This window comes from Pangasianodon hypophthalmus, chromosome 5, assembly GCF_027358585.1.
Source record: "Pangasianodon hypophthalmus isolate fPanHyp1 chromosome 5, fPanHyp1.pri, whole genome shotgun sequence".
Classification (NCBI taxonomy): domain Eukaryota; kingdom Metazoa; phylum Chordata; class Actinopteri; order Siluriformes; family Pangasiidae; genus Pangasianodon; species Pangasianodon hypophthalmus.
The window spans coordinates 15,830,966-15,853,853 of record NC_069714.1 but is presented as its reverse complement, the minus strand read 5'-3'; the positions used below and the strand labels follow the sequence as shown (position 1 = coordinate 15,853,853).

Genomic DNA, 22,888 nt, shown 5'->3' with positions numbered 1-22,888 from the left:
GGGTCGTTTTTATTTTAGCTGTGCCTGTCCCTCCCCCTCCAGGCGTTAATATAGAGGAACACATCCAGATCCGACAGGAAGAGAAGAGACAACGGATCAACCGCCGCCACAGGCTAGAAGAGGGCAGAGGTAAGATGTGGTCATGACATGACACACAAACACACACACTCCCACTCACTCATCCCAGTTCTTCAGATTCATAAGACTATGACACCTCACTAATAGATAAACCTCTTAAGTTTTTAAGAGCTGGAGCTTTAAGGAGCTACTGAATCAGGGCATTGCTTCTCTTGGGTCCTATAATCTTTTTCACATGCTTTTTTTGTGGTGTGTGCCCGGGGCTTCTGTTGTTCCAAATACAGTAAATTTGATTAATAACACATTTTGAACAGGTGTCTTTTACTCTTGATTCATCAAAACAACTAAATATAAATGTGACCCACGGAGCTGCCACAGTTAGATTTACATGTGCATGTGACTTTCTTGTGAAAGTGCTCCCCTTGCTTGTGTGTTTTATGATTTGCCATGTGTTTCCATTTGAGAGATGCTTTGCCCATGCATGTGAAAGTTTCTTTCTCCCCCTCATAGGCCCCCTTGTTTTCCCTGGTCCCCTTTTTATGAACCAGCGTGAGCAGGCCCTAGCCAGGCTAAGACCCATTCAAGCCTTTAAGCTAATGCGGGACAAACTCAAAGGTACTATGGTCTTCACTACAGATTCTGCTTGGAGCCCAGCTGCCCGCTCTTTTCCCTCACCTAGCACACTTCTTTATTCCATCTTCTTGCTCCTTTTCTTTATCACGACTCTTTCTTGCTTTAAGAATAATACTTTTACCTTTTCTCTCCCTTTCTTTACCTATTTTTATCTCACTATTTTATGCACACTGGGGTAGAACTAGAGAAATTAATTTTATGCTAGTTATATCTTGTTTTCTCTTTTTTGAATAAAATGTTCACTGTGCTTACCATGTTTGTTAAATAACAGTAATCAAGCTAAAATGTGCATACTTCTGATACTTCACTTTACTTTACTGAGTGATACTTCAGTAAGTTATTCAACCAAGATCCAATAGTGTTTGGCAGAGTCTGGCAAATACTTGCACAACAGAGTTCGCACAAGCAGATGGTGTGATTATTACAGGTACATTTGGCATGTGAAAACGGTAGGAGGCGTTTCATCAGTTTCATCACTTTTTATAAAATAAATTCCACTGCGTCATCCCTATGAGTAGTAATACAACATGGTTATATTAGGAGTAATTTATTAAAATAAAAATGCCATGTAGTCATTTCATGTTTAAATACGGTTTTACAACTTTGCTGATGGTGGATAAAAGCTATTGACTGCTACACCTAATGTGTGTATTAGCCCTGAGGTTGAAAGGGGATCATGTCTGCCTCCATGTTCACATTTAAGGCGTAATGTCTTGCCTGCTCACTTAATTAGTTAATTATGTACCGAGTATTAAGATTCTCTTTCATCTCGCTGGTTTGACCAGGGCTGTGACAGGCTTTAAGCAATATTTCATCAGTTGTATGTCTGTGCTCCTCTCTTGGTTTTAATGAGCAACCAATCATCGATTGATTTCGAAACCCACCTAATTAGGTGTAACTTTCCGTATGTTATGTTTTATCGTTGCTGTCTCCTCTAGCATCTTCTTGTGTGTTTATTTGGTTTCAATTCACAGTGCATGCCTTTAATCTTTTATTTTATCGTTATTCTTAAAGATCCAGTTCTGAATCTCTTTTCAGGTGACTGTTTCCCTGGTCTTTCTCGCTGATTAAGCCATCCATCTATGTGAGGAGGTTCTCAGCATGATCAAACTGTGCTCTTCTTTACAGATGGTAGCAGTGAGCGTGGGGACAAAGATGCAAGTAAGATCACTACCTATCCTCCAGGAGCAGTGCGCTTTGACTGTGAGCTCCGTGCGGTGCAGGTCAGCTGTGGCTTCCACCACTCCGGTAAGCTAGAATTACAGCTGACTAGGCAAACAGATGCTAATAGAATAAATCTATTGATTAGACTTTTGAAATATGAAATAATAGAATTGCACAACACTGTTAGCTGTGTTCCTGTTGCATCACATTATATTATTCACTTGTTACAAATTGCATTACTTGTATACACAGAGCCCAACACATAATAATAGTATGCTAACCTCCTTTCCACAGTGGTGCTAATGGAGAATGGGGATGTGTACACATTTGGCTATGGGCAGCATGGACAGCTTGGACATGGAGATGTGAATTCTAGGTAATAATGTGATACAACGTTGTATGTTATTTTTTGTATGTGTAAATCTTGTAAGTATAAGACAAACTGGTCGGACCCAGCTTGTTGACCTATGGCTTTTTTTTTGTTTTGTTCCACAAAGGGGATCACCCACTCTAGTGCAAGCTCTCCCCGGCCCCAGCGTTCAGGTTACAGCAGGCAGTAACCACACTGCAGTGCTCCTCATGGATGGACAGGTCTTCACTTTTGGGAGCTTTTCGGTATGTCGGTCATTTTCATAGTTTATATTCGAGAAATATATATTTGAGAAAGATTTATGTCCAAAAAGTGAAACTGAGTGCAAACAGGAAAAAATAATGGCTCATACCCAACAAAATTAGCAGCACACTGGTGTTGCCACAGTAAATTACACTTGAGCCTGCACAAAAATAGAACCCTAATGGTTTTTTGGTTTCTCTCTGCAGAAAGGACAACTTGGTCGGCCCATTGTGGACATGCCCTACTGGAACGCTAAACCTTCGCCCATGCCCAACATCGGAGCCAAGTATGGTCGCAAAGCCACGTGGATTGGTGCCAGCGGAGACCAGACATTTCTGAGGATTGATGAAGCGCTAATCAACTCCCACGTCTTGGCCACCTCAGAGATCTTTGCCAGCAAACACATCATCGGTACACCAATTTTGGAATTTGAGGGACTTTTGCATAAAATCTGTTTTAATAAGAATATTCCAGCTTGTCCTGGATTAAACTGATTTATGTTTCGATCTGCTTAGGTTTGGTTCCTACCTCTGTATCTGAGCCACCTCCCTTCAAATGCCTGCTGATCAACAAAATGGATGGAAGCTGCCGGACCTTCAATGACTCAGAGCAGGAAGATCTTCAAGGCTTCGGCCTCTGCCTAGACCCTGTATATGATGTCATCTGGAGGTAAGGATCTGATTACATTGTCAGGGCTTAGTAAGAATATGCTGATGTCAGCTTAGAAATGAAAAATCGAAACAAACACTATACGTAACCATTAAGCACCATAGTGGCAGCTCTTTGTTCTTCAGAGCAAAATAATCTTTTCTTTATTATGTCAACCCAGATATCAGTAAGAGTCTGTATATATTTTTTGTCAGTAAGAGTCAATATATCAGTGAGGCTATACATGTTTTTTTTTATTATGTTCATCATTCATAATCAACTTTTTCCTCCAGGTTCCTGCCCAGCACCCGAGAGATGTGGTGCTATAATGCTGTAATTGCAGACGCCCGCATGCCTACAGCCACGGACATCCAGTCACGTTGCAGCATCCTGAGCCCAGAGCTGGCACTACCCTCAGGATCCCACGCTACTACCACACGCTCCCACGGAGCCCTTCACGTCCTAGGTACACTAGTACCTCATCAATCAGAGTCTCTACGCTCTCTCTCTCTTTGCCTCTTTATCATTCTGTTGTCCCTGTCACAACCATTCCTGTCGCTGCAATTCTCTGTAAAACTTTCCTTTTTATTATTCACGGTGAGTTTTCATAGACAAAATTCATAATGACACCAATGTAGTCAGAGTGAATCAGGTACAGCAACATTGCTAAGATTTTTCATTTTACACCTGGGTTGAGAATAGTGGGCCAACCAAAATATCAAGACAAAAGATTGTAAGAAACTACTGCTGATGGATAGAGGATGATATGATCTTCATGCTGTTTAAAACTGGCTTCCCGAGTAATGGAAATGCTTTCACATGCTACTGCAGCATGCGGGAGGTATTGTGTATAGATGGAAAACTGACTTCTAGGGAATGTTTTTTCCATCTGCAAGAATCTGTTTCCACATATGATTTCAATACAGTTGCTGCAATCAAAGGTCAGTTGCTGTATAATGCCTTTTTGTGCTCCTTGTGTCTTTGAATACCACACTTACATTTTTCTCATTTCTGATTGAACATAAATAACATTTCAATTAAGTTTTTTTGTAAAGCTTATTATTATTCTGTAATTGTCCTGTCATTTGCTAAAAGCACTTTTCAGAATATTCCAAAAATTTCTAACCAACTATATCAGGTTTGGTTTGAAGGTTTATCTGGCTGAAATGGCAAAGGCTCACGCTAGGATAAGCTGACTGTGACCAAATTTGGAATAAATCAGCAACTTTATTTGATTATTTGAAGTTGACTCAAGGTGAAGGCTTCACCAAAATGATTACAATGGAAAATAAGAAACATGTCTATTATAAATTGGCACTTGTGTAGGTTATGATATTATTCCTGATTCTCATGGGTAACCTACTTGTAGGTTGTTTGGATACACTGGCTGCCATGCAGGAGCTGAAAATGGGTGTGGCTAGCGCTGAAGAGGAGACCCAAGCAGTGATGAAAGTTTATTCAAAGGAGGACTACAGCGTGGTCAACCGCTTTGAGAGTGAGTACACACTCCCTTAGCAGATACAGCACTGAGATGCTGAATGTTTATCCATAAATAACTAATGCAGTTTTATTTGGGTCATTGCATCTGCGGTATATTTTTAATAGTATAAATGAAGAGAATGTTGCAGTGTGTCAGTACTGTTGTGTCTTCAGGTCATGGTGGAGGCTGGGGTTACTCTGCCCATTCTGTAGAGGCCATTCGCTTCTGTGCGGATGCTGACATCCTCCTGGGTGGTCTGGGGCTATTTGGAGGCCGGGGAGAATACACTGCTAAAATTAAAGTAAGTTAGTGTTTAGGATTAGAGCTGTACCACTCTTCACGCTAACAAACAGCCATATGTCCAAAACCATACCTTATACACTATATAGCGCATTATTTTTTGTAGTGCACCATTTGTGTCGTGTTTAACTGCAGGCCATCCTGTATTTAAACAGTCATTTTCATATGCACTTGTAATCCTACAAAACTCCCTAACAGGTGCTGTCCAGACTGTGCACTCGAGTTTCCCACAATGCACAGTGCTGTATAAAGATAATATGTGACTATAGTGAATAGAATGTTGTTTTGGACACAAATACAGTGGAATAATGGCATAATATTTGTGAATGTGTTTACCTTACGAAATATTATAACTGTGTAGTCTACTCAATTATTCCTATGAATTACTACGGTAATGGCTACTACTGTTCGGATAACTAGGATGGAATAGGGTATCATGTCATATTATTATACTGTTGGATGCTGACAAGTTTTTCCATATTGTGCAAGTGCTGCTGTTGATGGTTGGTTTGTTTTCTTGCAGCTGTTTGAGCTGGGACCAGATGGAGGTGATCATGAGACAGATGGAGACCTGTTGGCTGAGACAGATGTTCTGGCCTATGATTGTGCTGCTAGGTACTCTTAACAGAAATGTATTTGTTATTTTTACTAGACTAACAGAATTATCTCTTCACTGGAAGGGAACACAGCTAAACAGTCCGCCCTAGAGCTAAAGCTGAGGCAGAGACTCATTTACATTTGGCAGTTTTAATGAGATGTAGCTGTTTGAAGCTATTGGCTTGTGTGTAGTAGTCTGAACATGGCTGTACTACCATGTAGTTTGTATGTGTTAATGAGAAGTGCAATTGTTTCCATGACATAGACATGTAAACACTAGATTTTTGAGGAGATGTTTGAGGAGAAAGAGAGAGGTGTGGGCCATTGTCGTTATGAAAAAGTTGTACATTTTGCATGTATTTCCAGGGAAAAGTATGCCATGATGTTTGATGAGCCAGTGTTGCTTCAGCTGGGCTGGTGGTATGTGGCCTGGGCACGGGTGTCAGGACCCAGTAGTGACTGTGGCTCACATGGACAGGCAACTATAACCACTGACGATGGGTACATCTCACACATTTTTCACAACAATGCAGATTTTATCACATCAGGGTTAAGACTGTGAATTGGTGTTTAAAATTATATTAGTAACACTGATTTTTGATTTTGCAGTGTGGTGTTTCAGTTTAAGAGCTCCAAGAAATCAAACAATGGTACTGATGTGAATGCTGGTCAGATACCTCAATTGTTATACAGGTAAGTGATAGCTGTAAACTGATATCATTTCCTCTATGTACTCTTAATACACTTAACTGATCAATTGCATGATGTTTCCAGGTTGCCATCTAACGACGGTAATGCATCAAAAGGAAAACAGCAGACCAGTGAACCAGTTCACATTCTGAAGCGCTCTTTTGCCAGGACTGTCTCAGTGGTATGTTTGTACAAGAACAGACAAACTGATGGGATACTACAAACCAGAACAACTACAGTAGCCAGACACTTAATTTGTCAACTGAATATCAACAGTTTTGGATGAATTATTATTTAGTTATTGGATTTGTTTAAACTTGTTACCACACTGCTAATTTCACCCTTTAATAAAGACTCTGTCTTAGTATAAACTAATGTAACTTGGAAATTGTAATAATTTGGAGTGACACTGGGTTTGTAACTTCACAGAATATGCTCACCAGCTCAGCTGGGTAAATATACCATAGCATGCTAAATATGGTAATTATTAGATGACCAACACAAGTGATTGCTTTAAGACTACACGAGAAGCCCAGTCTCCCCTAAAATTTCATCAAAATGCCAAAATGAAATGTTTCTATATAGAATGTAGGAATGTGTCTAAATTATTCATCACTCGTGGTGAAATTCAATACTTTAGCAAATCAGATGATCAGATATCTCACTGTAGTATCATGCTGTTTGTTTATTTAACACAGACTGTTTCTGGTGGACAGCACAGCCTGCATGAAAATCTCCTTTGAAGCCCCAGACACAATGCCGATAGAAACCCAGTGAAGCCAGGCTTCTGTGGGTTCCTATGATCGATTCAATTACAATGCGTTTTAATGGCAGCAAAGATTAATGCTTATTGGACAGAAAGCTTTTAATACATCATTTTGGGTCCCACCCCGACGCATGGTGTGTCGGGTGTGAATGGAAGTTTGGGCGGACGTGTGGGTTTTACGTAGAGAAAAACATCTCAAGGTTTATTGGACAGTGCACTCTTTGTTTGTCCCGGCCAGATGCACAGCTTCTTTGTATGTTGATTGAGATATCTCTCAAAGGGGTGGAACCTCGTAACCAACTGCCAGTGACTGAAACAGTAATGAACATGACTGACATCTCAACCTTAACCATGTCAGCACCAGTCAGAGACTCAGAGCGCTCACAGCTGCACTAGTCAGTCAGTAACCGAATCTGAGTTTTATGCAGAGTTTTTACTAGTATAGCTTGTTATTTTATCTTGATAATTGGTCAATATTGTAAATAAATTTTACAAAGTTATGTTTGATTTTTATTTTTTTTTTTGGATTTGTTTCAGAAGTTTTTTTTTTGTTTGTTAATTTACAGGTCTAGCTTGCTGGGTGTCACTATCTTCTTCAGTGAAATTTAGCTAACTAGTTAGCAGCTTAGCCTAGAACAGTTAGAACAAATTAGATATGTTATTGTAATTTTAAAAAATATATTTAAAAAAAAAAACTAGTAATACCTCAGTGAGTAGTCTGTTTTGGAATTCAAAATATCCTGAAATGTAAATTAAAGTTGAAAAAGCTATTCTTTAAGGCCACAGAATAAATGGCCATTTGTGTGCTCTAATTCTCTAATTTTTTTGTGCATATGCTTTCTTCTCAGGAGTGTTTTGAGTCTCTGCTAAGTATCCTTCACTGGAGCTGGACCACTCTAGTGCTGGGGGTGGAGGAGCTGAGAGGACTGAAAGGTTTTCAATACACTGCCACCTTGCTGGACCTGGAGCGTCTGCGCTTTGTGGGAACCTGCTGTCTCCGCCTGCTTCGTGTCTATATCTGTGAAATCTACCCAATCTCTGGTAAGTTCTACAGAAAAGGTCAGAAAATTGATAAGAGAATGCTTGTAAATGTCTAAAGCAAAATACTAGTAAAGCTTTTAACACTACATTTACTGACAGTGCCCTTCTCCATGATCGTACTGGGCATCAGCAATATAATAACTCCTAATATGCCTATGTAATTTAAGTTAAACCATCATCATATTGCCATGTTTGGTAGTGAGCAACAGAATGGAGTTTTAAGAGCATGGTTTAATTGATAAAGATTTTAGTAAAAGAACTCCTATCTCCTACCATGACAGTCTTATGAATCCTCATGTCATAATTCCCTAAACATGTAAATAAGATGTCCAAGGCACACAGATTGTACACTTATAAACATTTATAATCCTAACTCTGTGTTACTCTCTTTGTGCTCTGCCCTCCTCAGCCAGCACCAAAGTAGCTGTTGAGGAGTCGAGCAAGTTGGCAGAGTGTGTGGGTAAGACACGCAGCCTGCTGAAGAAGATTCTTTCGGAGGGCATGGACAACTGCATGACCAAGTTGGACAACGATCCTCAGGGCTACCTTAGCCAGCCCCTTACCTTGCTTGAAGCAGTGCTGCAGGAATGCCACAACACCTTCACAGCCTGTTTCCATTCCTTTTACCCTACTCCTGCCCTACAGTGGGCCTGCCTCTGTGATCTGCTCAACTGTCTTGACCAGGTAATCATCTTGGTGTTAAAAGCCTCAAGCAGGATTTCCATTGTCTAAACCTCAGCACTATTTTAGTTAACCTTTTTAAAATTTTCTCTGTCAGTGAGAAGCTGAACTATTTTCAGGCCACAGAAAATAAGCTCCTTGATAGATTTAGGTCTCATCAGATATATCCTCAGTGACATACATGACGTGCCACTTTAGAGGTTTTACTTTCGAAATAAGACACCAAATTCAGATAGAGGATCTGTAAATGAATTGATGATTAGAATTGTGCCTATTTTTTCTGCACCACATTCAATTTAGAATGGCCATTTACTGTCATGATTAGTTTCACTCATGCATGAAATTCACTCCTAATCTTCCAGGACATCCAAGAGGCAAACTTCCGCACCTCAAGCAGTCGTCTGCTGGCTGCTGTAATGTCTGCGCTGTGTAACACATCAGTGAAGCTGACTTCCATCCTGCCTATTGCATATGATGGGGAGGTGCTGCTGCGTTCACTTGTCAAACAGGTCAGCACTGAGAACGACTCAGCCCTTGCTCACCGCTTCCCCCTGCTGGTGGCTCACATGGAGAAACTCAGTCATGTAAGTGCCTCTTCAGCTATCCATGCAGTACATACATGACTGCTCTGGTTTGTATTACTTTAATGTAATGCAATACCTCAGTTCTCATCTTACATAACATCTTACTTAAATCCTCTGAAATTGAATAGTGATTTTGCTAACGTCTTGTTTTAAGCAAGTAGTTACACATAATACTCTTGTGTGGATAATGTGTAGATTATGTAGAATATGTAGATTAATTTTTAATCATGATGGCTTATGAGATGATAGAAATTTTTACTAACATCTTTCTTAATATAAAAATTATATACCTTGTTTGTTTGATTTTATCTAGACGGAAGAGAACCTAATGGGGATGACGAGTTTCCGGGAGGTTCTGGAAAAAATGCTAGTGATAGTGGTACTACCGGTGAGAAAGAGTCTGAGGAAAGAGATGGAGCTATTCTCCCCTCATTTGGTATCCAACACTTGTGGGCTTCTGGCCAGCATTGTCAGTGAGCTCACCGCCTCTGCACTTGGCTCTGAGGTTAGAAACACATATCTATCTCACCCACCTCTCATAGTCTGTTTGTCTATCTCACTGTCTCTCTGTCCTGCTCTTTTATTCTGTCCTCTATCCTTTTTTGTCCATCTTTATTCCCTCCTCTCTCATTCCCAGAAACACACGAGCATGCTCCCTCACTCTGCTGGGATCCAGCTGAGCACTGCGTCACTCCTCTTATCTTATTACAGCAGCTTGATGGCCATAAATAGCCTTTGGCATTTCTGGAGAGATGATATAATTTTGTTCATCACATTTATCCTGTCTCTCCATTTCTCTTCTTGTCGTTTGGATATTAATGTTGTAGAAAGCTGAGTCATGGGTACAGATGTGTTCTCCACAGGACTGTAATAGCCATCTTGTCTTTGGTCTTTGGCAGTACATCCCCCTATCGCTGTCACTGACTTGTTGTCATGGCAACTCTCAACCACAATGTGTTTTCTCTGCTGGCTATATAGAGTTGGAGGTGCCCTAGTCATTTTTGTAACTATTTTCATCATTTCATCACATTTTCCAAAATGTATGACCAATATGAGCTGAGCTGAATGACCACAATACATGAGCCCCATTTTCCTGTTTATTGTTCTGTAATCATCACTCAGGCAGACAATACCATCACTACCCTTCCCTTAGATTTTTTTAACTACACTACTGCCACCCAAAGGAAAGAAGTGTAACATCACCACAGGTTCATGTTTATTATAGAATATGTTGTGCATCTACTGCAGTGTTATGTCAATAACCTTAGCTATTATACATAGTGACCTATAACCAACCACAAGTGAGTTTAAATGATCAAGGGAAATTATATGCACTTTTATTACATATATTGTTATATTTCTCTGTTATAATTTCTCGTTCAGGTGGATGGGCTGAACTCACTCCACTCAGTGAAGTCCACACCCAACCGTTTCACTAAGACCAGCCAGGGCCGCAGCTGGAACACGGGCAATGGCTCCCCTGATGCTATCTGCTTTAGTGTGGACAAGCCAGGCGTGGTGCTGGTGGGCTTCTGCGTCTATGGTGGAGGAGGCATCCATGAGTACGAACTGGAGGTTCTTGCTGATGATGTAAGAGCTATTTCTTTGCATCAGTCATAACATTAAATTCAATTAAAAACTGGAATAGCCAGGACTGTGTCAACGGTTTTTCGTTTCGTATGAATGAGTAGAAGTAATGGAAACCTGACTTGAATTTTATGTCTGTGAAGATTTAGAAAATAGCCTGTTATGTAATGCATTTTTGATGCATCTTTCAGGCACAGACAGAGCACCATGGAGACTCGGCACATTCCCACAGATGGACATCTTTGGAGTTGGTTAAAGGAACCTACAGCACTGATGATAGCCCTAGTGACATTGCTGAGATTCGACTGGACAAAGCTGTGCCTCTGAAGGTCATTTCACTGCTGGCTTAATCTCGACTGAAAACGTCCTCTGTTACGTGATCTGTATTCAGAAATAAAACACTTTTCATTAAATTTTGCTCCTGATATGTGTCTTGTGCAGGAAAATGTGAAATACGCAGTCCGTCTGCGCAACTATGGCAGTCGCACAGCTAATGGCGATGGAGGGATGACCACAGTGCAGTGTTCTGATGGAGTGACTTTCACCTTCAGTACCTGTAGTCTTAGTAGTAATGGCACCAACCAGACCAGAGGCCAGATTCCTCAGGTTCTCTACTACAGGTTAGACGTTTCACCTCTGCCTCCAGCTTTATGTTGTCAGACAGCATTGTAGTTTAATGAGCCTAACTAACAACAGCAAATATACCATGTAATTTTTGTTGCTAATATTGTTCTTTTATTTTCTGTGTCACAGAAGTGAATATGATGGAGATTTGCAGTCCCAGCTGCTAAGCAAAGCCAATGAGGAGGATAAAAACTGTAGCCGTGCTCTCTCGGTGGTTAGTGCCGTGGTACGGGCAGCTAAGGACCTCCTGCACAGAGCCTTTGCTGTGGATGGTAAGAATAAAACTTTGCCATTATTTTCTACATTAATTTTGTGGATTATTATGATTTATACCATTTTATTTTGCAGCTGAGGACATTCCAGAGTTGCTGAGCTCCTCCAGTCTTTTTTCCATGCTTCTTCCTCTTATTCTGGCCTACATCGGCCCTGTGGCAGCCTCTGTACCAAAGGTAAGAAAATTGCTGACTTTGTTTGTCAGACTTTTTAATATCATTTGTATCAGGCAAGCATTTGCTTTGCTATTTGATACATTATAATGCCTTCTTAATACAAAATTATTATTTTGATGCTTAATGTCTGTTGTAATTTGTGTCTGCTGTTGTCAGGCTGCTGTGGAGGTGTTTGGTTTGGTGCAGGAGCTTCTCCCTGCTGTGTCTGCGCTGAACCAGAAGTATGCCCCACCTGCCTTCAATCCTAACCAGTCTACAGACAGCACTACTGGAAACCAACCTGAGCAGGGCCTGTCCGCTTGCACAACCTCTAGTCATTATGCTGTCTTAGAGAGCGATCATCCTTACAAGCAGGCTGCTGTCACCCAGTACAAGGTAAAGATTTTAATTCCTCTAAATTGAAAAAGGAAGTTAAAAAAGTCAGGTGCTTCAGTAAATGTAGATATTTTAGTTTTGCACACTCCTACAGTGATCATTCACTTTTAACTTTACAATTAATATTTTTATGTTTGATGAAAAACTGTCTTCTTTTTTAGGTTTCCTTCCCAGACTGCGTTCGGTGGATCACCATCGAATTTGACCAGCAGTGTGGAACAGCCCAGCCAGAGGATGTGCTGAGGGTTCTCATTCCCACCCGAACTCTGCATTTCTCAAGCCTGAGTGTCAAAGCACTCGCTCACGAGACCATCAATGCTTGGACCGAGCTCAAGAAGTTCTCTGGATCCAGTGGCTGGCCCAGTAGTGTCCTTGTACTGCCAGGTAGGACTTACAAGCTATTAAACTTTTAAAACTATAAACTATTAAAAAAAATTGTGTGATGTCTAGATGTTTTTATACTATATTACCTCTCCAGTCTTTCAGACTGATAGTACTATTAGTCCATATCCTAGTGAACCAGTATCAGGATGTATTTATTGATAGAGACTTCAGACTTCTGTAAGGCGCTGTGGATAAAAGTGTCTGCATGTAAATTAATAAATGGTGTGACTTCACCACTGTTTGCCATCATTATCTCATGCATTTTTCTCATTTGTTATACAAGGTAATGAGGCCGTCTTCTCCTTGGAAACAGCATCAGATTATGTGAAAGATGAGAAAGCCTGCTTCTATGGATTTAAATGCGTGGCTGTGGGGTACGAGTTTAACCCTGGCTCTGATGAGGTAATGGATCGTTTTAAGCCTGTTTGATTATTAGGTTTATTAAGTGATAGGCTGGAATAAGTCTTATAATCCATTGTCATGCATATTAAATGAAACTCTTGCCACTTTTATTTCAGGGCATCATTCAGCTAGAGAAGGAATTGGCTTATCTGGGAAGTGTTTGTGCTGCTGCGCTTATGAAGAAGGACCTAGCTTTACCTATAGGTAAAAAAAAAAATATAATAATAATAACTGATAGGGCATTACAAAATATTAATGTTCGCTTGCTCTATTTTCATGCCTTGATATTAAATGGTAGGAATTGAAAGCTTGGATTTGGAATTGAAAGCTAGATCACTCTGAGAAAATAAAAGCAAAAAATAAAACAGCATTATATTATAAACATTAAAACATAAGTAGTTGTGAAAAGTATTATGTTGGTTACATATTGTTTATGCCAGTTGTGGAAACTACACAGCTAGGGCTTTTAGGATATGCAACGCACTAAGACAAAAACATTTTCTCTCTAATATTTTAGCCATTTAACACATTCAGTAATGTGCTAATTAGTGCTGTCAGCTCATAGACAAGCTTCCTATTATTCTTATTAACTGCAGTACAATTCTCCCTATTCCTAAGGAAACGAACTGGAGGAAGATTTGGAGATTCTTGAGGAGGCTTCACTTCAGGTATTTCATTAGAAACATTTGTAATTAATTTGGCCTGGTTACATCCTCAAGATATGTAGAATGAAGTTATAGTTTGACTTTTCTGATTTCGTCAGGTATGTAAAGCACATTCAGGGATCCTCGGGAAGGGACTGGCTCTGTCCCACTCGCCCACCATTCTGGAGGCACTGGAGGGCAACCTGCCTCTGCACCTGCAAAGCAATGAGCACTCCTTCCTGGAGGACTTCATCACTTGCGTGCCCAATTCAAGTGGAGGACGTCTAGCCAGGTCAGTCTTAAACTTCACAAACGGTTTGTAATCTTTTGGTAACCAAAGACACCAGCTCTGTCTAATGAACAGATCATAATGATGTGAGCCATAATGATGGGAGCTCCACATTCCCAGAAATCACACTCATGATTTGATACTTGCATTTGAGCTGATAAACTGATAAACAAGCATCTCATGAGTTGGATCAGGTGTGTTGGCATTAGAGAAACAAGAAATTGAAGTTGTAGAAATTTTGCTTGCTGACCTGGAAAAGTGCCTGGTGAATATACTGGTGAAAATTTTAAAGCGGTGAATGTACATTGTTGCCTTATAAAAAAAGAAGACCCATGTTTCTCTACCACAAACCCTCCAACTATGAGGGTAGGGGCAAAGATGATGGCAGACATCCAGGCAAAGTAGCTGTAAAAGCAGGAAGCCTCCTTCCTCTTTGGGTTAGGACCTGATTGATGTTTGCAAAAGGGTTGTAGCCCAAATCAACAGTGAATGGCCTGTATCTCAGAGCAGCCTGGTTGTCACGCGGGACATGAGACTTCGGTCTCACTCACCATCTAGCAATCCAGGCCTATTAAGCCGAATTATTGGAGGAAATGGCAGAAAACTGGATTTTCGCAGTCAGCTTTACGGGATCATCGTAGATCTTTATGGGTGCACGTCAACTAGCACCGATCAGTCTATACTTTATGTGGCCATGGTGTTTATTTGTGTGTTCGTGGTTTGTCATGCCTGAAGCATGTATCATAGTTACTTCACTTTGTTATTAAAGACCATGGGTTATGTAAGAAAACTAATCGTTTCTATCACTTTTTGCTTGTGTAACTTAAATTATATCATTGTGAAACTGGAACTGAAAATTATCAATGCAAGTAAATTACTAAATTCCCCCATTACTAACACCTACTGATGAAAAGATAAAACATGATGTTAATGCTTGAGGTGAAACAAATGCTTGAGGTGAAATAAACTCTTTTTCCTCGTCTCTGCGTTTTCAGGTGGCTTCAGCCTGACTCTTATGCGGACCCTCAGAAGACATCCCTTATCCTCAACAAAGATGATATCCGCTGTGGCTGGCCAACGACTGTTGTAGTGCAGACCAAAGACCAGTATGGAGATGTGGTGCATGTGCCAAATATGAAGGTAGGTCTTCTATGCGCAAAAAGGAACTGTATTTTACTGTTTTATCTTAGTTTTCTTTGGGAAAAACGTCATTTTTCTGATCGGCAGGTGGAGGTGAAGGCTGTGCCTGTCTCTCAGAAGAAATCTATTCAACAGGACAACATGAAGAAGTTGCAGCGGCTCGCAGGAAGCCCCTCGAACTCCGCATCAGGCATGGACCTCACCTTTGGTGGCCTGCCAGCACCAAAACTGGAAGCCACTTATGAACCCATGATCATCAAGGAGGCTCGCTACATTGCTATCACCATGATGAAGGTTCATTGCTGCTGTTTTGTTTATATGTAGACTAATAATAAGTAAACTGATGCATGTCATATATTTCATATTGGGATAATTTTTTTCCTAGGCATACGAGAATTATTCGTTTGAGGAGCTGCGCTTTGCCTCGCCCACACCAAAGAGGTGAATATAGGTGAAATTGTAAATTTATTTAGTTAGTGAATGGAGGAACTTTTCTCAAAGCATTTGTGTCAACAGGCCAAGTGAAAACATGCTTATCCGGGCTAACACAGATGGCACCTACAGTGCAAACTGGACTCCTGGTGCTGTTGGGCTTTACACCATACATGTCACCATAGATGGCATTGAAATTGGTAAGAAATTAACATTTCCTAACTCAGTCCTCAGAACCCCCAGATGGTCCACATTTTTGCTCTCTTCTTTTGGTAGCCGATTCACATGGTATTCAGTGTTCTTGATGACTTGGTTTATATTTGTTGATCGCAGGAATGGAATAAAAATGTGCTCTTTCTGGGCAGAGGTATGGATTATAATCTACTGGTATAAATAAAATGCAGTAGCAGTAGAAAGAGCATTAGGGTGGATGGAAATCTTACTATGTGCTTGCATTAAACAATACTGTTTTGCTGGATTTTCCCCATTCCCTAATGCTCAGCTTTTGTTCCCGTCACAAATGTGGCACTTCATGCTCATACGGAAAGTTGCCACTCCGTAATCACTCTGTATATTTTACTTAAATAAATAAAGTATGCTTTATTGAATATTTTATATTTAACCATTTTGTCCTGCCATTCACACGTTGTTTGAAGTATACTTGTGCCTTTGTAATTTACAAACTTTGTGATGGCTCAGCAATGATTAATGCATTCTGGGTTGGGTAGGCTTATAATTTGGGTGCAGCTGCAATGATATGGAGCAGCTGGTCGTGCTCCAGTAAAATTTTCCCTGCTCTGCTCCCCACTCTGGTCCTCTCTGTTCACATGCACTCACGGTATTATAAGGGAATAAGGCTCTGTAAATGCACTGTCAAAATAATTTGAAGCTTTGGTTTACTATTCTAAAAGTACTAATTACCTTATCTTATTGCTTTATTCAGTCATTAAAATGTTTTATGTGAGTGCTGACCTCAGAGGTTTTTCATGCAGATGCTGGTTTAGAGGTTGAAGTCAAAGACCCACCCAAAGGCATGATTCCTCCCGGGACACAGATGATTAAACCCAAAGCTGAACCACAGCCGAGCAAGGTGAGATTCCAGCTTTCAACCAGAAGAACCGCTAAACCGGAAGAGAGTTCTAGACCTGAACAATTTGGCCATGCAGGACTTCTTTTATTCTTTTCAACTATCTTATGATATTGTTTAGATACCTGTTTTTAAATTCACTTTCTTAACATTCTTTGTAGTTGTATACTTTCACCTTGTAAAAAAAAAAAATGGTTTGAATTCCTGATTGGTGAGCCATACTGATTGACTTTTAAAAACTGAGTAACATTTCTTCACACATTTTTAAATGTAATTTTTTTGCATTAAGTTTATCCTGGGAAACAAGCAACACAGCTGAGCAGAATCATTTTTGTGCCTTGCTGCTAGGCTTCCCATTTCTGCCTAAAACCTCTCATGGCTTGGTGTTATGGCTTGAGGTTTTTATCTTGGTAAACAAATGTGACCAATTGTGTTGACAGTGAATCCTTCCTTACACTTTCTCTGCTAAATACCCCTGCTGTGTTCTTGTCTGGCACTCTTGTGAACTAAGGTGCTTTGCTTTCTCCTGTCGTCTGCTTGCTTGTCTCACTCTCTCCCCGTCTCTCTCCCTGTCTGCTCCTCTCAGGTGCGCAAATTTGTCGCCAAGGACAGCGCAGGGCTGCGTGTGCGTAGTCACCCCTCTCTGCAGAGCGAACAAATAGGCATAGTCCAAGTCAATGGCACCATCACTTTCATTGACGAGGTAAACCACTGTAGACTAGGGACACACATAATCTATCTGTAATGTTTTCATGTGCTGTCATTTTCCCTCTTGTATTTCATCTTCTTTTAATCCGAGTGAACTTGGTAACAGTAACTGTGTAATTCATTTATGGCTCCTTTTATCTTAAATCACAAATAGTGTTAAGCCTAGTGAAATCATTGCTGCAGCTTAAAGCTTACATTTTTTTGATTTGGTTGAAAACATTTCTTTGCATTTCCTTTGCTTCACACATGCAAGAGACTTTCAGGCTGCAGTTTTATCCTTAGCTTTACCCAAAGGCAAAGCTTTGGGTAAATTAATTAATGTTAATTAGGGATCTCCCTTGATACACTCTGCTTTCACAGAACACAATAGCATTTGCAATATAAATGCAAATGTTCCAAATTCATATTCATAGTAAATCTACACAGACATCCCTTGTAGGACAGTGTGTACATAGAACATGCAGAATCTCTCTACCAACTACAGCACTCGCAGTTTGCAGCCTCTGAGGATCATGCAATGGCCTGTTAGCAGTTACAGGAAGGCATGGCTCTGCTCTGTTGCTTGTTTCCCATAGATCCACAATGATGATGGTGTGTGGCTCAGACTGAATGATGAGACTGTAAAGAAGTATGTTCCCAACATGAATGGGTACACTGAAGCCTGGTGCCTCTCTTTTAACCAGCATCTGGGCAGAAACCTCCTGGTCCCTTTTGATGTAAGTATAGGCCTCCCGTTTGTAGAACAGCAGGAGCCCCTTTGCCATTTATCTGACACTTCATCTTGAAGTTATGCTTTATAGCCTTCAAGGTTAGACAACTGTGCCAGTGTTTTCAGTAATGTTCTCTGCAGTAAGTGTATCCAGTAACCTAGTGTCTAAAATCATGAATGAGAATACAAGAACGCGACTTCTTCAAGAAAAGCAAGAATGTTCAGTGCTTTGAGATCAGCTAAATAATTTATTGCATGTTTTTTTCCAGTGGTTTAACACTAAAGCATGTAGTGGCCTGTACTTTGTCATTTGTTCAAAGGGGACTAGCTAAAAGCCCTATTCGGAGTGCATTAGTTTTACAATAGGGAGGTGGGGTGATACTGGTTTATTTCTGTGATTTTAGTCCCATCTAAATCTGTCATGTCAGTGATTTGAACAGACTGGATGTTCCCACGACTGGCTAAATTATGCTGCTGTTTACCTACAAAAAAATGAACTGTAGAAATAACCCAAGGTAATATATATCCCTTCCAAATTCCCTCACAAACAGTGTTGTTAAAGATTCCGCCATATCCTCTGGGAAAAGAGGTTTCTGTCATCTCCCTCTGAAACCAAACTCCTATGTATTGGTCAGGTTTAAAACACAGAACAATAAAGATTCCATTTTAAAGGACTGTTAGAGAAGCAACATCTTTATTGAGCTCCTAGCACAAGTATAGCCTACATACTTGTTATGGGCATGTAACCTAACAGTGATCAAGCACTAGCTGTGTTGACACAAGCCCTACAACAAGCGGTTATCATGGTGTGAAGACCATGTGTACACTGCAAACATTTCTGTTATTTATATAGAGATCAGTCATCCTCTATACATCAGTCGAAATTCCTACTGACATCCTACAGCAAAATTACTTAACCATGTCTGGAAAACATATCCCATTTAAATAATACTAAAACATTTAGGTTTGTGTTTTCAAATATATTTTAATATTATTTCGATTTATGTATACGTAAACGTTCACTATTTAACATATCTACAGCATTCATACTTAAGATCTACCCATTTGGAAGGAAATCTTTCATGTAAATACAAACATACAGTGCTGCCTTTTAATTAGCAACATCAATGCTTGCTAGATTGCAGTGCTATACCTTCTTTGGAATGGGGTGAAAATCTGAGCCAAGGAACAAATGGGGGGAAAAAAAGGGAAAAAAAACACAGGAACAAATAGTACTTCTGAAATGATTGATTGCCTGTTGTTTTTCTTTTGCTGATGTGAACATAGTTTAAGGTTTCACTTGTGCAGCATTTAAGCTTGTTACAAACTATTACCATGTGAGGTGTGGAAAAAACCTGATGTCAGTGTTTTAAGTAGGTTTCATGAAATTATTGGTTCTTCAAAATTATGATATTGATAAAGCGAAGAAAAGATACTGGTGTCTCCTTATTTGTTGTATAGGAACCATATTTGTAAAAATTATGCAGTATAAGACACTAGAGGGAGCTAATTTCCTGATTTATGAGTAGTGTTTGTGAGTATGCTTACATTGTGCTATAAATCTATACGATTGTAGGACTACATACAACATATAAAGCATTGAACTGAAGATCTATAGGACTATAAAAGTGGCATATCTGATCCTGCTTCTCTTGTCAGTTAGGTATGGTTATGTACTGAAAAGGGTGCATGGATGAATGAGGATGTAAAAACTGTTTAATTAGACCCATAGCCATTAAAAGATATTGACGTATATAATCAGTTAGTGTTTTTTCTTTTTCTTTTTTTTTTTTCTTTTTTTTTTCTTTTGATCTTTTTTAAGCTCTTTAAACTCTGTCAGTACTGGTGACATCATTTTTATGTTGGTTGGGTCAACCTTCAAATCAGATGTACTAATTAGGAACCTGGGTTGGTCACTGAGAAGTGATAGAGGGACTTTATCAAGATAAAGATGGCTTTCTGCCATGAAACAGTTGGCTGTCAGAACCCTGCTTTGCTGTACAATATGCCATCATCCTGAAGGACATACACTAATGGATTTGAGGAGCCTCATTGAAAACAGCATGACACACCACAGTTTTTTGGAAGATTGTTTAAAATTGTGTTTTTAAAATTATTTTAAGCATTTCTTTGTATTAAAATTGGAGCTTTAGATTCAGCTTCAGAAGATCATGATGGAACTCCTATCCCTCACAAGCCCTAATACATGGAATTTCAGGGAAGCTAATCGATAAAATCGTCAAACAGTTCTCTTCCAAAAAAGAAAACCCATACTGTCAGCATCTTTTCTGTCTTAAGTATTTCCCGACCATGATTTGATTTTCTTACAATTTGTTGCTCAGAATACCTTTAGTGCTAGCCAAGGAGTCAGGGATATCGACTTTTTGTCATGGACGACCTTATCTTGTTTCCCTCAGGTGAGTTGTCAGCAGGAGGGAAAGATGTGTATGGCTTTGCTGCTTCTTTGCTTTCCACCAGTTTTTGTGTGTCTTTATTTGTCCGCTCAAAATCTTGTTCATTTACAGTTAATGTGCCGTCCCACAGATGCATGATTATTTTTGTGAATTATATGTTTAGGAAGATGCAACATAATGTACATGACTAACTAGACTATGTTGAATAAATGTATATGTCTAGTAATATCTTTTTTGCATTTAGATGACAGTTTCATAAGACATGCATTCAAATTATGATTTAATGTTTCACAAGTCATTGGCATGATTTCATTTTGTTTTTATGTTCTTATATATAAAAGGAGCTGATCAGCATGCTTGGCACATAGTCAGCCTCATTCTCTAGTATGCCAAAGTCATTTTGTTTACCCATTGTTCTCATTCAGTTAATCAGAAATTACATTTAAGTGTAACATCAGACTTTTTCATCAGTATGAAGTACTTATTGATTATGTTTTTGTTGCATATATGGTCATGGGTAGACACTAGTTACAGTACATTAAGTGTTGTAACTGATATGATTCCTGCCTACATGCTGACACTGCAATGAGATCCATTTTAAGTGCAGTAATGTAATGTACCTGTTGTTTTTGTGCTTCAGAGATTGATTTATCACCTTTGGTTTTGCAGGAGGCCAGGCCCCAGTCAGATGAGTGTATAAGGGAGACCAATGGCCGCCCCTCCCATGAAGCCCCCACGCGCAGTGTGAACAGGGCTGGCCTGGGTGGCGGACCAGGTCTTTATAAGGTAGTGAAGACGGGACCCTCGGGTCACAACATCAGAAGCTGCCCAAACCTTAGAGGTATCCCCATTGGGATGTTAGTACTGGGGAACAAAGTCAAGGCGGTAGGCGAGGTATGGACTCCCACCTGTGTTCTTTTGGCTGCTAGTAAATCACTGCGTTGCCAGATTTCTTGCCTTATTTCCAGTGCTGCGGTCACTGTAATAGCAGTTTCCTTTTCTTCTTCGTGTCCTTTAAAATTGCAGTGTGTCATTTCCTTTTAAAGAAACTTAAGCTCCTGGTGTGGATGTGTGTTCATTCTCTGTATATTGAAATTCTTACACATAATAGTAGAAGTTAAACCTGCATGGCTTCAGCTTTTGCTCCTGCTCTGAATAAATTACATTCCAGTACAACTATTTGGAATGTTCAGTAAATAATGTGACAGCACATGGACTCAAATTACTTCTATAAGCAAAAAAAGAAATCTGTTTTCTGCAATGTGAAGCTCATAAACAAAAAGGCTGAAGTCATTTCTAAAATGACCTCCTCTGGCCGCTTGGAGTATTCCTTTCTGTAGCACATGTGAATGTTCTCCATGGTTTGCCATTGAGGTGGCTGAATGTGCCTCTTCCTGCTCAGTCTTTCAAAAGGGTGTGGTGTGTCATGCTGTCCCAGAGTGCCCCTCTTCAAATTTTAGTGACTACTGTGCACTTAGCACTGCTGCCTCAGTGTTCCCTTCCATAGTCACATCAGAACAACAGAACAGCGTGCTCTGTGTTGAGTATGATACTAAGTGAATGGCACATCAGTTCCTTTAACATTTACTGCCATTGTAAACATGACGCATTTTATTGAAAAATTGTTATATACTGCACTGTGACAACAATCTGTGCAATGGCCAGTGCTGGAGCATTGTGTGTGATGAGATAAATAATGTTGTTTGTCTATCAGGTGGTTAACCCAGAAGGAACATGGGTGCAGCTGGATAAGAACAGTGTGGTCGAGTTCTGTGAGAGCGATGAGGGAGAGGCCTGGTCCCTAGCAAGAGACCGAGGAGGAAACCAATATTTGCGTCATGATGAAGGTAAAACCACACCCACCAACAAAATGTTGAGAAATAAGTTTCCATTCATGCTTTTCCTAGGTAGTGGCTTCCAGAACAAGCCATCTTGGACAAGCACTATAATAAACTGATTAAAAAAGTATTTATCATGTGGAACGCTGGTGAAACGTATGTCCTTTTTTGGCTTTGTTTTTCTTCCAACAGAGCAAGCTATCCTAGAGCATGGTGCACAGACTCCTCCCCCTAGCCCCTTCTCAGTGCAGGCCTTTAGCAGAACTATGGGCAGTGGGGCACAAGGCTTTGATTATGGCATCTCCAACAACAAAGGTGAGCTTAGATGATCACTTGAATGCAAGAAAAACCTGGTTCAGTAGGGAATACACTGCCACACATACTGCACATTACGTAGACAAACCGGCATTGCTCACACCCACTATGTGTTACTTCGTGACCATCTGCCAACATTGTCTTCTTATAATATGTTACATTTCAGGATTTGCACACAGTTTTAAACCCTGTCACTCTAATCAAACATTGGGCCTC

At 40.0% G+C, this 22,888-nt stretch overlaps 1 protein-coding gene across 20 annotated transcripts in view; it reads left to right on the top strand.

Annotated features, from left to right (window-relative positions):
- The window catches only part of mycbp2 (MYC binding protein 2), a 62,742-nt gene that overhangs the window by 22,696 nt on the left and 17,158 nt on the right, over positions 1–22,888 (top strand). For 8 of the 20 annotated variants that reach the window (XM_026910495.3, XM_026910478.3, XM_026910470.3 and 5 more), the window contains exons 17-56: positions 19–129; positions 589–693; positions 1,840–1,959; positions 2,170–2,251; positions 2,373–2,490; positions 2,695–2,899; positions 3,004–3,157; positions 3,430–3,602; positions 4,506–4,631; positions 4,790–4,917; positions 5,440–5,531; positions 5,880–6,014; positions 6,123–6,206; positions 6,288–6,384; positions 7,818–8,010; positions 8,420–8,694; positions 9,054–9,275; positions 9,589–9,780; positions 10,659–10,865; positions 11,054–11,191; positions 11,304–11,482; positions 11,616–11,758; positions 11,835–11,935; positions 12,092–12,310; positions 12,472–12,694; positions 12,978–13,096; positions 13,213–13,300; positions 13,715–13,764; positions 13,860–14,032; positions 15,025–15,169; positions 15,257–15,463; positions 15,555–15,610; positions 15,686–15,801; positions 16,594–16,691; positions 17,275–17,391; positions 17,972–18,112; positions 20,448–20,522; positions 21,189–21,413; positions 22,234–22,366; positions 22,550–22,672. In XM_026910495.3, the coding sequence (XP_026766296.3) occupies positions 19–129; positions 589–693; positions 1,840–1,959; positions 2,170–2,251; positions 2,373–2,490; positions 2,695–2,899; positions 3,004–3,157; positions 3,430–3,602; positions 4,506–4,631; positions 4,790–4,917; positions 5,440–5,531; positions 5,880–6,014; positions 6,123–6,206; positions 6,288–6,384; positions 7,818–8,010; positions 8,420–8,694; positions 9,054–9,275; positions 9,589–9,780; positions 10,659–10,865; positions 11,054–11,191; positions 11,304–11,482; positions 11,616–11,758; positions 11,835–11,935; positions 12,092–12,310; positions 12,472–12,694; positions 12,978–13,096; positions 13,213–13,300; positions 13,715–13,764; positions 13,860–14,032; positions 15,025–15,169; positions 15,257–15,463; positions 15,555–15,610; positions 15,686–15,801; positions 16,594–16,691; positions 17,275–17,391; positions 17,972–18,112; positions 20,448–20,522; positions 21,189–21,413; positions 22,234–22,366; positions 22,550–22,672 (5,688 nt within the window). The remainder of the gene's footprint in view (positions 1–18; positions 130–588; positions 694–1,839; positions 1,960–2,169; positions 2,252–2,372; positions 2,491–2,694; positions 2,900–3,003; positions 3,158–3,429; positions 3,603–4,505; positions 4,632–4,789; positions 4,918–5,439; positions 5,532–5,879; positions 6,015–6,122; positions 6,207–6,287; positions 6,385–7,817; positions 8,011–8,419; positions 8,695–9,053; positions 9,276–9,588; positions 9,781–10,658; positions 10,866–11,053; positions 11,192–11,303; positions 11,483–11,615; positions 11,759–11,834; positions 11,936–12,091; positions 12,311–12,471; positions 12,695–12,977; positions 13,097–13,212; positions 13,301–13,714; positions 13,765–13,859; positions 14,033–15,024; positions 15,170–15,256; positions 15,464–15,554; positions 15,611–15,685; positions 15,802–16,593; positions 16,692–17,274; positions 17,392–17,971; positions 18,113–20,447; positions 20,523–21,188; positions 21,414–22,233; positions 22,367–22,549; positions 22,673–22,888) is intronic. The other 12 variants (XM_026910518.3, XM_053234231.1, XM_026910439.3 and 9 more) reach the window with 10 other exon arrangements.